The 15,332-nt window shown below is 35.7% G+C and overlaps 1 protein-coding gene across 4 annotated transcripts in view; it reads left to right on the top strand.

Moving 5' to 3' along the window:
• Positions 1-15,332, top strand: part of UGGT1 (UDP-glucose glycoprotein glucosyltransferase 1) — a 114,834-nt gene that overhangs the window by 14,839 nt on the left and 84,663 nt on the right. For all 4 annotated transcript variants that reach the window (XM_004423940.3, XM_087434998.1, XM_087434997.1 and 1 more), the window contains 7 exons: positions 1,065-1,177; positions 2,873-3,047; positions 4,167-4,263; positions 5,196-5,274; positions 10,107-10,207; positions 10,946-11,045; positions 12,467-12,527. In XM_004423940.3, coding sequence (XP_004423997.1) covers positions 1,065-1,177; positions 2,873-3,047; positions 4,167-4,263; positions 5,196-5,274; positions 10,107-10,207; positions 10,946-11,045; positions 12,467-12,527 — 726 coding nt within the window. The remainder of the gene's footprint in view (positions 1-1,064; positions 1,178-2,872; positions 3,048-4,166; positions 4,264-5,195; positions 5,275-10,106; positions 10,208-10,945; positions 11,046-12,466; positions 12,528-15,332) is intronic.

Genomic DNA, 15,332 nt, shown 5'->3' with positions numbered 1-15,332 from the left:
TTCCTCAAAAAGGGCTCATGGGAATAATATGTCCTCAGCTTTTGACTGTTTATTTAACAGTCTGGATATAAAATCCTTCGTTGATATTTTCTTTCCTTGACTGTCTTAAACATATTATTTCATTTTCTTTCAGCATAAAGTCTCCCTGCAGAAAGTGTGATGAGGATATAATTTTCTTTCCCTTCGAAGTCTCTTGCTCTTTTTGTCTAGAGGCCGAAAGGATTTTTTTCTTTCAAGTCATAATTTACTAGAATGTAGTTTAGCGGTGATTGTTCTAGGTCAATATTTTCAGATAATACAGTATTTTGTTTTAATATAGAGTTTCAAGCCATTTTTTATTTTAAGAAAGTTGTCTTAAAAACTTACTATAGTTTGTTCTGTTCTCGTTTGGAATTTGTATCATCTATATGTTGAATTTTCTTTGCCTAGCTTCATTATTTGTCACTTTTCTCAACGTGCCTCTTGTTCAAGTTGCAGGTTGACTTGTGTCATTATGCCTTGGTGTTGATGCATTTCACTCTGAACACAAACTCACGTGTCATTCAGCCTTTCCTTTGAATGTCTTGCTGAGCTCCTTACATAATTTTGCCTTTCCATCTGTACTCTTTTTTAGGCCCAGTTGTTTTTTTGTATTCTATGTCATTCTTCCTATTTCATTGAGGAGCTTCATGTTAATTTGCACATCTTACTTAATTAGAACTGCCTCGTTATACTTAGGCACTTGAAATTGACATTTGTAAATTTAGTTTTCTACAAGGTACATACCATATTCCCTGGGTATCTTTGGATATCTTCTGAGATAGAATTTTAAAGTTCTGTTTTGGGGATAATATTAATACCTACATCATGGTGATATTAGGAGGAACTAGATGAAATAATACAAGGAAAGCAGTGACATGTAAAGCTCTTTCTTTCCATCACATGATGGGTGTTCAGTAGATGTTAATTTTTGCTTTTATTGATATTGTTGTATTATCATTTTATTACCTATTTAGAATATTCATGTCTTTATCTTGTCTTTGTTTAGAAATTATTTAAAAAATGTCTTGTGTCTTCAATGACAGATAGCAGCTGATGAACCTCCACCAGAAGGATGTAATTCATTTTTTTCAGTGCATGGAAAGAAGACTTGTGATTTTGATACCCTTGACACTCTTCTATCAACAGCGTCTGAAAGGTAGATTGTGTTTCTTTATATAAGTGTCATGCATTCATTGTGCTTGTTTCTGTATCAAGTCCACCTTCTGATTTTTCTTATGGGTTTTGTAGTTAGTAGGTTTAGTGGTTTAGAGTATGGATTCTGGAACCAGACTGACTACATTTGAATCCCAGCTCCATCACTTAAAATAGTTTTGTGAACTTAGGCAGATTACTTAACCTTTCTTTCGTGATCTCATTGCAAAATGGAGATAAGAGTACTTATTATTATACTTATTATTTACTTATACTTATTATTATTACTTATTATTTAGTAATGACCGTATCTGAGAGATTACATAGGCTTTGTCATCAGCTTAGTAAAGAAAACTCTGTGTATTAAAGCCAGTGCCTGAAGTAGTGATATTAATGATAATGATCTCTCAGGATATTATTAGTTTCAGACAAAGGAGACTATTTAAAAGATAATTGCAAGCTTAATTTGAATATTAAATTGATAATTAATGAGCTGGCTTTTTTGCCTAAAGGTAGGTTTCCTGTGGTTGACAACTATAATCGGTACCCCTTGCTGTCAGGCTGGGGCAGTACCGCTTTGTACCTCCTCTAATGCAGTTATAAATGGCATAATGGTGATCTCTCTCGGTGGTGCTCTGCTGTATCAGAAGCCCTAAGAGTGTTTCAGGTGGGGTAGTTCTTCTTTACTGAGACTATCTGCCCAGCACTTGTCCTCTGTCCCCAAATGGCATGAGTGCTTCTTACTCAGGGTGACAACCAAAAAAACGCAGTGCACATTCTAGCCATCGCAGGGTTGAGGTATGGACCTTCAAAAACGGCTGCGTGGTAAAGGAGTGCTCCCTTGAAAACAAAATTGATTGATTTAGAAAATGCTTTGTTTAATCTGTTAGAACAATTATATAGACCTTTATAAAGAAAAGAATGATAGTGTCTCCTCTTCTGAGAGGTGGTAACTTTTTAATGATTTGGTATATATCCTTTTAGACTTTTTTCTGTCGTTATAAATTTATTCAGATAAGGAGATTTATTTTACAAGAGGCGTCTTCCATGTGGTACATGTAGCTGTACCTCATTGAGAGGGGTTGCTAGGTCATAAAGTCTATGCCTTAGGATCTGTTAATATCTTGATGCCATTCTGAGAGAATTTTTAGGTGGTGGGGAGTTTTAAAATTTATGAGGAAAACTTAAATGTTAAATCTATTAGTAGGAAGATCATAGTAGTAAAAAGGAGAGAGGAGGGAGATGCTGTATTGGCAAGTTATATGCTTAAAGTCATCCTCTGCTTTTTTGCATTATTTGTACTTATGTTTTCAGATAAAAGGATAATTATATTATATTTCTATGGTAGAATAATTTACTAAAGTTTTAGTACTATAAAATCTGGATATGTATCCTTTTTCTGGCTTTTTTCCCCTTCTCCACTAATTGGTAACAATTATTAATCAAAGTCTGCATTTTATAGTTAGTATTTAATTATGTACTTTTATTGTTTTTAATTATGAATGAATAAAACTCATACCTTTATGAATTAGTTACTAGTATTCTAACTAAAAATTTTTTAAGATTGTGATACTCTTTATATTAAGATGCTTATAATCTTTACTTAAATTATCATTGCTGTAGCTACATTTTGTAGTGTTTATAATGTTTAAAAACTTTTTTAAGTTTACTGTTTTAAGCTTTTAATATTTCTTTTCAGACCAAAACCTTTATTATTCAAAGGAGATCACAGATATCCCTCATCTAATCCTGAAAGCCCAGTGGTGATTTTCTACTCTGAGATTGGCTATGAGGAATTTTATAATTTCCACCGCCAACTTATATCAAAAAGCAGTGCAGGCAAACTCAGTTACGTGTTCAGACATTATATATCTGTAAGTAGTGACTCATTGTATAACTGGTTTAAATATTGGTTTGCCCAGCATGACTGGCGCATAAGCTGATAATTTCCCCCTTTATAAAATTATATGAACTACTTTTTTGCGAAGTGTAGTACTTTCATCAAATCTGTTATTTGCACGTAGGAGGTACTTTGCTTTCCTTTCTGAAGAAATGTAAAACAATTATGCTTAAAATATGGCTTAATAAAGTTTACATTCTATTTCAAAATGAATCATGTAAATTGTGTTTAATTTGGTCTAGATTTAATATGGTCATCATCCTATGGAACTGAGTCTTGAATTCAGTTCCTTTACAACCCTTTTTTTTCTTTTTGGAATCTTTTCATTTAATGGAAGGGGGAGGATTTCTAAAGAGGTAAAATCAGGCAGAATTGATTTAAAATTAAGCTTTTAAAACCTTGTGTAACATTTAACATTTAAAATATTTATATGTAAAGATGTTTAGTGTCATAATAAAGTTTCTGTGTCATAATCAGCTTAGTAAATACTGGATCCTAAGTCCATGCAAGTAAAATAAAAATTTTAAATGAAAATTTATATGAGCAGAAACAGATTTATCAATATCCAGTTTTTGATAGCTGCTCTCCTTCCTCCTGCCCACCAGGCTCTATTGCTGGTGTTAAAGATTAAAATGTCTAAAGGGCCATCCTTATTCAGGATGGTGGTAAGTCTGTGACATTTGGTCAGCCCAAACCCTACCTGAAGACATTTAAATTCAATAAAAAATGTACACACACACACATTTACACACATGGTCCCAACAAAGCACTTCTGGATTTGAAACCTCACCAGTTTTCAACCCTGCTGTGTAGGCTCTGGAACTTCTTTTTCTCTTTTTCCATCTCTTCACATCATTTAGTTACCTTTGCCTTTTCAACTGTTCCTTCATCTGGTTTTGCTTCTATCGTGGAATGCACATTCTCATACTTGTGGCAGGATACAAACCTGAAGGAGGCTAGGATTCCTGTGGAAGTTGAAGTATATTTTGAGTGCATAATCCTAGGTGATGGCTACGTGACATCAACATGGTTGTGTTCTGTGCACCGTTATATGGTAATGGTGGTAATGGTGGAATACTTGCTCTCCTTCCAGAATCCCAGGAAGGAGCCTGTTTACCTCTCTGGCTACGGTGTGGAATTAGCCATTAAGAGCACTGAGTACAAGGCCAAGGATGATACTCAGGTGAAAGGTGAATTTGTAAATTAAGACCACTGTGTTTTCTTTTCTTTAAGTATGAGTTAAAGGGGAATCGGTTTTTTAAATAAAAACAATAGATTTAGGAGTATGATGAACCTGTGTTTGAATCCTGGTTCTGTTACATCTGAGTTGGGTAATGTTAAGCAACTTCTCCAGGTCCTAATTTTTTTCTCTGTAAGGTACAGATAGTGATATATTGCCTGTTAAAGTATTTGTGAGGAGAAAATAAAATGTGTACGTGAAGAATTTAGCACAGTTTTTTGCACAAAAAAAGTTCAGTAAGTAGTAGCTATTGTTACTGATGATATGTGGTTCACAAATAGCCATTAATTTGTGACCCAATGTGAAATCGTAAACTATTCTAAAATTAACAAACAGTTTTATATTTTTTATTATTTTCTGTACTTGGAACAGTTTACTATGGATGCTTCTTGTTGTAATACTCTAGGGTTTTGAATTCATTATTTCTACCCCAAGTTTTATAAGTTTAGTCCTTTTATTTCTTTTAAGCTCATTTTAAAGATAAAAACGATTGGTTTGGGTACATGGAAGATAGCCTAATGCCTCATCATTCTGTTCATAATATTTAGAATTAAGTTGCCTAGTTGCAGCTTCTTCAGAATTTTGATATTGAAAAATCCATTCTCCACAATTTTAAAGGTATTAATTTTGAAATTTTTAACATATAAAATTTTTCAAACTCGAAGGGAAAATTACATTCTTTATACTGGAACATAGGATATATTAAAAACATTTATTCTGTCTGTCTGTTACCATGGTGAAATGTTAGTGTGAGGTATTCAGCATTTTAAATGGCATTATAATTTCAGGTGTTTCCAATTTTTTTTACATTCAAATTTTATGAAGTTAATATTTTTATTTCTAATCTGAGTGTTTAGACATGTATTTGCTGTGCTTTTATAGGAACTGAGATAAACACCACAGTGATTGGTGAAAATGATCCTATTGATGAAGTTCAAGGATTCCTCTTTGGAAAATTAAGGTACGTATATTCTTTTGGGAAATGGTCTTATTCTCTTTACACTTTCAGGCTTCCTTGCCTTGTAAGCATTATGTTTCTTATTAATGTCTGAGTTACAGATCTCCCAACAGTACTTTATATGTGTAATCTGATATGAAGAGGTTACCACTTAATTTATAGTACATTTTGTGATTTCCGGTCATTCTGAATATTCTTAAGTGATACCATGGCTGCCTGTGTATGACTTAAATTGACTTCCTTTTCTGGACCTTGTAGTTGATGGCATAAAGTTACATGCCATTTTTTAATTCACATAATAGGAGAAATCTAATTGTTTCACTCAATTTTTTCTGGAGAAAATCAATATATTTTAAGTTAGAGAGGTCATAGCTATTTACTTAGGCTAAACATAGTCTGAAAAAATGCAAAAGAGGTATACTAGATTTTATAGACGTTTAATTGAAATACATTTTATTAGAATTTGCTTTATATGACAGAGGATAGAAAATGTTTTTTTGAAGGAAATTCCGTAACCATTTTATGAAAGCATCATAGAAAATTTTTTTTCTTTTTTCTCTTTTTACTGAGGTAACATTGGTTTATAGCATTATATAGATTTCAGGTGTACATCATTATAATTTGACTTCTGTATATGGTACATTGTGTTCCCCATCGAAAGTCTAGTTTCCATCTATTACTGTAAAAATGACCCTCTTTACCCAATTTGTCATCCCCCCCTCCTCCTTTGGTAACCACCAATCTGTTTTCTGTGTCTGTGGGCTTATTTATTTATTTTCCACATATAAGTGAAATCATATGGTGTTTGTCTTTCTCCCCCTGACTTACTTCACTTAGCATAATACCCTCAAGGTCCATTCATGTTGTTGCATATGGCATGATTTTGTCTTTTTTTTTTTATGGCTGAGTAGTATTCCATTGTGTATATGTACCACATCTTCTTTATCCATTCATCCCTTGTTGGGCACTTAGGTTGTTTCCAAGTCTTGGCTATTGTGAGTAATGCTGCAGCGAACATAGGGGTGCATATATCTTTATGCATTCGTGTTTTTCGTATTCTTTGGATAAATACCTAGAAGTGGAATAGCTGGATCATATGATATTTCTATTTTAATTTTTTGAGGACTCTCCATACTGTTTTCTGTAGTGGCTGCACCAATTTACATTCCCACCAGCAGTGTATGAGGGTTCGCTTTTCTCCACACCTTCTCCAACGCTTATTATTTTTTGTCTTTTTAATAATAACTATTCTGATGGGTGTGAGATGATATCTCATTGTGGTTTTGATTAACATTTCCCTAATAATTAGTGATGTTGAACATCTTTTCACGTGCCTGTTGGCCATCTGTGTATTTTCTTTGGAAAAATGTCTGTTCAGATCTTTTGCCCTTTTTTTTTTTGTGAGGAAGATCAGCCCTGAGCTAACATCCAATGCCAATCCTCCTCCTTTCTGCTGAGGAAGATCAGCTCTGGGCTAACATCCGTGCCCATCTTCCTCCACTTTATATGGGATGCCACCACAGCCTGGCTTGACAGCAGTATGTCAGTGTGTGCCTGGGATCTGAACTTGTAAACTCTGGACCACTGCGGTGGAGCATGCGTGCTTAACCACTGTGCCACCGGGCCGGCCCCTGCTGTGCCCTTTTTTAATTGGGTTGTTAGTTTTTTTCTTGTTGAGTTGTGTGACTTCTTTATATATTTTGGATATTAACCCCTTATCACGTATAAGGTTTGCAGATATCTTCTCCTGATTGTTAGGTTGTCGTTTCATTTTGTTGATGGTTTCCTTTGCTGTGCAGAAGCTTTTTAGTTTGATGTAGTCCCACTTGGTTTCTTTTTTCTTATGTTTCCCTTGCCTGGTCAGGCATGGTATTTGTAAATATGCTGCTGAGACTGATGTTGAAGAGCCTACTGCCTATATTTTCTTCTAGAGGTTTTTTTTTTTGTGTGTGAGGAAGATCGGCCCTGAGCTAACATCTGCAGTCCTCCTCTTTTTGCTGAGGAAGGCTGGCCCTGGACTAACATCCATGCCCATCTTCCTCCACTTTATATGGGACGCCATGACAGCATGGCTTGACAAGCGGTGTGTCGGTGCACGCCCAGGATCTGAACCGGCGAACCCCGGGCCGCCACAGCGGAACGCGCGCACTTAACCACTTGCGCCACCGGACCAGCCCCTCCACCGGATCAGCCCCTCTTCTAGGGGTTTTATGGTTTCAGGTCTTACATTCAAGCCTTTAATGCATTTTAAGTTGATTTTTGTGTATGGTGTAAGGTAATGGTCTACTGTCATTCTTTTGCATGTGGCTGTCCAGTTTTCTCAACACCATTTACTGAAGAAACTTTCCTTTCTCCATTGTATGTTCTTGGCTCCTTGGTCAAAAATTAGCTGTCCATATAGTGTGGGTTTATTTCTGGGCTTTCAGTTGTGTTCCATTGATCTGTGTGCCTGTTTTTGTACCAATACCATGCTGTTTTGATTACTATAGCTTTGTAGTATATTTTGAAATCTGGGAGTGTGATACCTCCAGCTTTGTTCTTTTTTCTCAAGATTGCTTTGGCTGTTTGTGGTCTTTTGTTGTTCCATATAAATTTTAGGATTCTTTGTTCTATATCTGTGAAAAATGTTGTTGGCATTTTGATAGGGATTGCATTAAATCTGTAGATTACTTTAGGAAGTATGGACATTTTATGTTAATTCTTCCAATTCATGAGCACGGAATAGCTTTCCATTTCTTTGTGTCTTCTTTGATTTCTTTCAATAATATCTTATAGTTTTCAATGTACAGGCCTTTCACCTCCTTGGTTAAATTTATTCTTAGGTAATTTATTCTATTTATTGCAATTACAAATGGGATTTTCTTGATTTCTCTTTCTGCTAGTTTGTTGTTAGTTTATAGAAATGCAACTGATTTTTGTAGATTCTGTATCTGGCAACTTGACTGTATTCGTTGATTATTTCTAACAGTTTTTTGGTGGATTCTTTAATGTTTTCTATATATAAAATCATGTCATCCGCAAATACTGACAGTTTTACTTCTTCCTTTCCAATTTGGATCCCTTTTATTTCTTTTTCTTACCCAATTGCTCTGGCTAAGACTTCCAATACTATGTTGAATAAGAGTGGTGAGAGTAGGCATCCTTGTCTTATTTCTGTTAGAGGAATAGTTTTCAGTTTTTCACCATTGAGTATGATGGTGGCTGTGGGTTCGTCATATATGGCCTTTATCATGTTGAGGTACTTTCCTTCTATGCCCATTTTATTCAGAGTTTTTATCATAAATGGCTGTTGAATCTTGTCAAATGCTTTAAAAGGATCATACATTATGATCAAGTGGGGTATATCCCAGGGATGCAAGGATAGTTCAGCATCCACAAATGAATCACATGATACATCACATTAACAAAATGAAGAATAAAAATCGTATGATCATCATAGAATTTTATAGCTGAAATTTTTCTTACCTGTTATTTTAAATGTTGCAGTTATTACTGATATGACTTGATAATTGTTCAGAACCCTGGATTCTGCTTTATCTTGAAATGTCAATGAGGACATGCATGATGTGCTTTTCCCTTTAAAGCAGGAGTCACAGAGACATGGCATGTCTAGGCGCAGCTTCATGCACTTCAGCTTTAGTGTCTGGCCGAGTGAAACGGCTTAACTAGACTCGCAGGTTAGCAGAGACAACTTAGGTCATGTGGAGTTACTGGGGCCTGTTGAGTTCATCGTATGCATATGTACATTTCTTTGTGTTTAATGTCAATTTTGCCCTCATTACTGTGTCATCAGGTTCCATTTTATTGGACCTGGGTTTCCAGAGTCCCTTTTCATATTCATGTTTTTTATGTTTTTTGGATAGCGTTATGAGGTCATGTATTTACAGCACAAAGGGAATACATAGAATATTGAAGATATTTTTGGGGGGGACATTCAGAATAGTTATTTAGCTATCTAAAGTAACTGGACCATTTTTTGATATTTTTTTCATGAATAAGAGTTTTAGTAACTATTAGAAATGGATTGGTTGGAAGGTGAGGGATCTGAGTAAATATTTTACTTTTTGCATGTTGCATTTAAGAAATTTTGAGTTTCTAGCACTTAAAAGAACAGAATTTCTTTACCAGCCATCTGTCTGTCTGATCTAAATGATATATCTCTGCCTCTGATAACTTCTGCTTTACTAGCTTTAGATAGAATGTACTGTATTTTAAGATAAAACTGAACAAAACCCAATAATCTTGGTTAACTTGAATTGTTTTCATGTGACTAAAGGATTTATGAGCATGTAGCTGAAAGAAATTCGTTTGGGGACTGGCAGCAATGTATTTCCAATTTTATTTTGAGAAATTAAACAGATTCAGAAAAGTGTGGAGAACAATATAACATACCAGTGTACTCACCACCCAGAATTGATTGTTGCAATTCTACTTGCTTTTTTGTACCAAAGAACTATTTATCAAGTTTTTTCCCCCCTACATATGCCTTCTTTTATTTAAAAAGTGAAAGAAACAAGGCGAATAAAATACTACAGGTAGAATGGAGGTCCACTTTGTTTCCTGCTCTCAGTCCCACTCCTCCCCCCCCCAACATAGAGAATCACTATTATAGTGATTCATTTTTTAATCTGTAAATTTTATGGTTTTTAAGTTAACTTATACTTTTATATATTATTTTTTAAGAACATAGTTATACTTTAATTTTTTTCCTATATTGTAGAAATTTTCATATTGCTAAGAGGGGAAAATCATGAAGATAAAGTTGGAGCCAACTTCTAAGTGTGCTTTGGGAAAGAAAAGACACATGACAAGGATTGATTTTCTGTTTCTTTCAGAGACCTGCACCCTGACCTGACGGGACAGTTGAAAGAACTCAGAAAGCATCTTGTGGAGAGCACCAATGAAATGGCACCTTTAAAAGTCTGGCAACTGCAAGGTAATACAAACATAGAGGAATCACTGGCCTACTCTGTTTGACTAAATTTTATAGTATTAAAAAAATGTAGAATTTGAATTTAATTGTACTTATTCACATAATTCTGAGGGTACCACAGATCTTAACGATAGAGTGATTAATTATGATTAATCAGAAAAGAAAAAAAAAAGTTATTTTGTAGACAGATAACTCTAAGCAGAAGTACTATGCATAAATGAGTGCCAGATCTTTTTATGTGTGACCAGATACATAGCTTGTAACACTAGAGACATGTTTGTCTTAGTCTTTGTGTTTCTATACGCATACATTTATTAAACAATGTATCTCTTGGATGTGAAAGGCGTGTCAGTATGGCAGGATGTATTTGTGGTTTTCTGGTCCAGAGAACTATTTATCAAGTTTTTTACCCAACATAATTTATTAAAGTCTTTTGCTGTACTTTGTGATGTGTTGGAAATTCAGAAGAAGGAAAAAGATTTGGGAGGGATTTCTCCTGTGCTAAATATATTAGTATGTACCCTAGTTTTTGATGCAGGTAGATCAAAGAAGGGTTACAGTGAACACTCTAGGGATCTATGAAGTGAATAAAACGTGAAATTAAACCATGGACACTCTCTGAAACGGCGCAATGTAAGGCATTCTTCATTACCAAGAAAATAGTGGGAAATAAATTTGTTTTTTTCTATTTCTCATTGCATTCGATTAATACACTTTAAATTATATTTGATGTTGTTGCAGATCTAAGTTTCCAGACTGCTGCCCGAATCTTGGCTGCTCCTGTTGAGTTAGCTTTGGTGGTTATGAAGGATATTAGTCAAAATTTTCCTACCAAAGCCAGGTAACATAGAGTAATAAGGCTTTGAGACGTTCTTCTCCTTAACGTATACCTAATTATCTTCATGTTTATGTGCAAAGTGAAGCAATATGAAAATGCTTAGAAAATCAAAGTTCTCTTACTACCGGCACCATACTGTTAATGGTGTTGTCTTTCTGAGAAGGCGGCAAGAGCTGGCATTGTGTGGTTGAGGGGACCATCTAGCTTGTGTTCTTGGCACTGCCACTTGATAGTTGTGTAAACTGTGCGAATAAACCACCTCTCTTTACCTCACCTTCCTTAGCAGTGAAATGGAAATAACAGCACCTACCTTTCAGGGTTGGATGAGTTAACAAAATCTAATGTATGTAGACGTAACTAATCCAGAGTCTGGTGTGGACAATAGTGTTTTTCTTCCTGAAGAGTTTCATATATATCATCTTAATTAATCTTGAAGAAATGAGTTATAGAGGTTGACTTGTTTATAGTGACAATGGTTTTTTTTTTTTTTGGTGAGGAACATCAGCCCTGAGCTAACGTTCAATGCCAATCCTCCTCTTTTTTTTTTTTTTGCTGAGGAAGATTGGCCCTGAGCTAACATCCATGCCCATCTTCCTCTGCTTTATATGGGATGCCGCCACAGCATGGCTTGACAAGCAGTGTGTTGGCGCACACCCAGGATCCAAACCTGCGAACCCCAGCCACTGAAGTGGAATGCGTGCACTTAACTACTTGCGCCACTGGGCTGGCCCTGACGATAAGATTTTAAATGCAGTTTTCCTGATAATTGCTTTCTATTGTGTAATGTTCCTCCACATCTCATAAATGCAAGGCAAAATTGTTTCACAAGCCAAACGTTTAGAAACTAATGACTGTAATGATTGTCAGTCTTTTTCTTGAGTTACTGAGTGAACTGTTTTGACTTCTGATATGAGGTGTTTTGTAAATAAATTTATTTGATGAGTCTTGGAAAATACTTCTTAGATAGGACGTGTAAATCATATATTGCATTCTCGTTTGGTCCAGCATGCTATTGAAGATGTATATGCAGGATTCTGCCTCTACTCTATGCACTTAAATAGGATGAACACTCTGTTGCTGTAATTTATTTTAACATTATCCTTTAGCCTGTAAGCTTAGAGATCATATACAGGAATAGAGTTACGTATATTCAACTAAGATCTTGGAAATAACTGTACTTGCCTTAAAATGCTGCTGTTATTGCTACTTTTCCTTGGTGTTGTATCTTGTAATAATGAAAAAATATACACATTTGAGAGGAGAAATGTGTTTATCAATTGTAAATGTTTGAGGTTTTTTCCATTTAGTTTTTTTTGTTGTTGTTGTTTATTGAGCAATGTGTTGTTTCATATGTAAATATAGGGAAATTAGAGACATTTATATGAGATATTAAACCAAGCACTAATCATGTTTTGTTTCCTTAGAGCAATAACAAAAACAGCTGTGAGTTCAAACCTTAGAACCGAAGTGGAAGAGAATCAGAAGGTAGTGACCAACGGAAAATAGTGGCCGGTCTGTTTCGTGTCGTTTAAAAGGAGGAAACCTGAGTTAAATCAGTGACATTTAACGGTTTTACTCTTCTTTTATCAAAGATGGTAGCATTTTGATTCATTTTGTAATCTTTTTTATGTTTTTAATCAAAGTTGAATATGAATATAATTCAAAGTATCAAATGGTGCCACCAGTTGGGTTAGAAAAATAGCACCCCTTTAACATGTCTCACTCCCAGTTGTGTTTCCTTCCTAGAAGCATCTGCTTCCCACTCTTCGCTGATTCTTTGGGTGTTTATCCCCAGACTTCTAGCAAGCTTAAATTGGTACTTTATTTTTCAGTTTCAGACTTATGTATTGGCCTCCTGTGACAAGGATGAGGTTCCTCTTCCTTTCACTGCCCACCGCCCCCCATGTCGACCGTTACTCCATATTGGCACTTTCCCAATTTCTACACCTTCGCTGTATTTTTATGTCGTTATTTTACCAATTTTTGATCTGCTCCACTGTGGACTGGTTGTTCTTTATGTCTAGTGCATACCAGGATAACTGGGAAAGGAAAGAGCTTCCTTTCACCTCTTTTGTTGGATCTCCTAGTTTTTGGCTTCCAAGTTGTCTTTGTTTTTGGTTTACTCCCTTATTTTGGTGCAGCAGTCATTCTTTTAAGAAAAGTTGCATGCAAAGTAAATTTCAGACTCTGAGAAATCAATTCTCCATTTCCATTTTTATTGATAGCTTGCCTGGATATAGAATTTTAGCAGAAATAGAAGTATTATTATGTACACCTGAAATTTATACAATGTTATAAACCAATGTTACCACAATAAAAAAAAAATTTTTAGATTGGAAGTCATTTAGAAATTTGAAGTAATAGCTCCTTGGGATTTTGGTTTCCATTGTGGCTATTGAGAAGTCTGAAGCATTTATATGAGATCTGATTTTTCTTTCTGGAATCATCTAGGATCTTTTCTTTGACCCCAGTAATCTGAAATTTCACAACAATATGCCTTTTTAAAAAGTCTGTATACTTTTGGGTGGTTGGTGGGCTCTTTAAATCTGGAAAATAGTTTCCTTTAATTTGGGGAAATTTTCTTGAGTTATTTCTTCCCTTTGTTTTGTCTTTTCTGTTTTCCTAGAACTCTTTTAAGATGTTGCACGTCCTTTACTAGTTTGGCCTAATTTTAAAAAATCTTTGTGTTCCTATTTTCCAACTCTTTTGTCTTTTATTTTTAAACTTTCTGGGAAGGATTTTCAATCCCTTTGTTGAGATTTTTCCTTTAGTTGTCAGGTTTTTAATTTCCAAGGGTTATTGTTGTTCTTGGATTCTTCTTTTTTGTGTGTGTGTGTGTGTGTGTGAGGAAGATCAGCCCTGAGCTAACGTGCATGCCAATCCTCCTCTTTTTTTGCTGAGGAAGACTGGCCCTGGGCTAACATCCATGCCCATCTTCCTCCACTTTATATGGGACGCCGCCACAGCATGGCCGGAGAAGCGGCGCATCGGTGTGCGCCCGGCATCCAAACCCGGGCCACCAGCAGCGGAGCTCGTGCGCTTAACCACTACGCCACGGGGCCGGCCCCTGGATTCTTCTTTTTATGGTGTTCTTGTATCTTTCTGAAGATATCAATGTGCATGTATGTGTTTTCTTCTCTCTGCATAGTCTGTTTCCTCTTAAGTTGCCTTTCTTTTTGTCTTGGTCTTTTGTCTTTAATGTTAGAGGCTTTCCTTAGATTCTAGTGATCCGTAGCCAGCTGCTCATATTGAACAGTGAGGCAGTAACAGCTGACTGGAAGCCTTAAGGATGAGGCTTTTTGACTGTAGGCTATACTGGTATGGCTGTTTCCTAGGGAACCCCAGTGACAGTGTTGTTAAATCTTTCCTCTTGAGCTGTTCAGTTCCCAGGAAAGGATCTTCTAATCTTCTGCCCGGAGGGTGAAGTCTGGCTGCCAGAGTGTAGAAGCCCAGTAGGGAAGAGCATTTGGTAACTTCCACTCAATACCCCTGTTTTCAGTATAGAGTCCCCACCCTCAGTTGTGCTTCATTTCCCATAGTTCCCAGATTTTCTGGTTTTACTCTTTCCAGGGAATGAGCCTCCATGTTTTTGGAGTAGAGGGAGTTGTGACAGCTGTCACCTGACTGTGTGAAATCAGCAGGGGAGTCTGGGGGCTCTTTTCTTAAAAAGGCTTTCTATCAGACCTCGTACTTTAGGCTAATAATTACCCCTCGTACATGTGTTCTTTGTGCTGCCAATTCCTGAGCCTTTGGGGTGTTCCACAGGCAGCTCAGGGTTCTGGTTGGCTTCTCCTGCCGTCAGCCCAGTGTCCAGCTCTCAGCGTTGCTGATGGTGGCTGCTCACACGTCTCCTTTCCAGCTTCCAAAATTAGTTGCCTTTTTTCTTTTCTGTTTTCTTTGTCATTGTGGATTTATAACTTTAAAAGAGTCCCTTTTTAAAAAACTCACATTTCAGAAGAGTTTCAGGAGGAAAAAAAAAGAAATAATTGTGTTAAATCTACTCTCTTTACCCCAGATTTTCTTCACTTTTATGCATTTTAATTAAATAGATCTGAGGAATAAGTAAATCAAATATATCTCCAATATTTACTAATTGAAGAAACTTTGACAGTTTTTATTTACTTAATTTTTAATTTCCAGAATAACAATATCAAATCTTAATTTAAGGACTCTTTTCTCCCCAAGGAAGATAAAACATTAAGTTATACAGGCTATATATTAGTGCCTCCTGGATTCTTCATTTTTTTGAATAAGATATTTTACTAAAGTATAAAGTACAAAAGTATAAAA

This window comes from Ceratotherium simum, chromosome 9 (assembly GCF_057802395.1).
Source record: "Ceratotherium simum simum isolate JZ-2026a chromosome 9, ASM5780239v1, whole genome shotgun sequence".
NCBI classification, from domain to species: domain Eukaryota; kingdom Metazoa; phylum Chordata; class Mammalia; order Perissodactyla; family Rhinocerotidae; genus Ceratotherium; species Ceratotherium simum.
The sequence above is the reverse complement of the archived record's forward strand: the minus strand, read 5'-3'. Positions and strand labels throughout refer to the sequence as shown.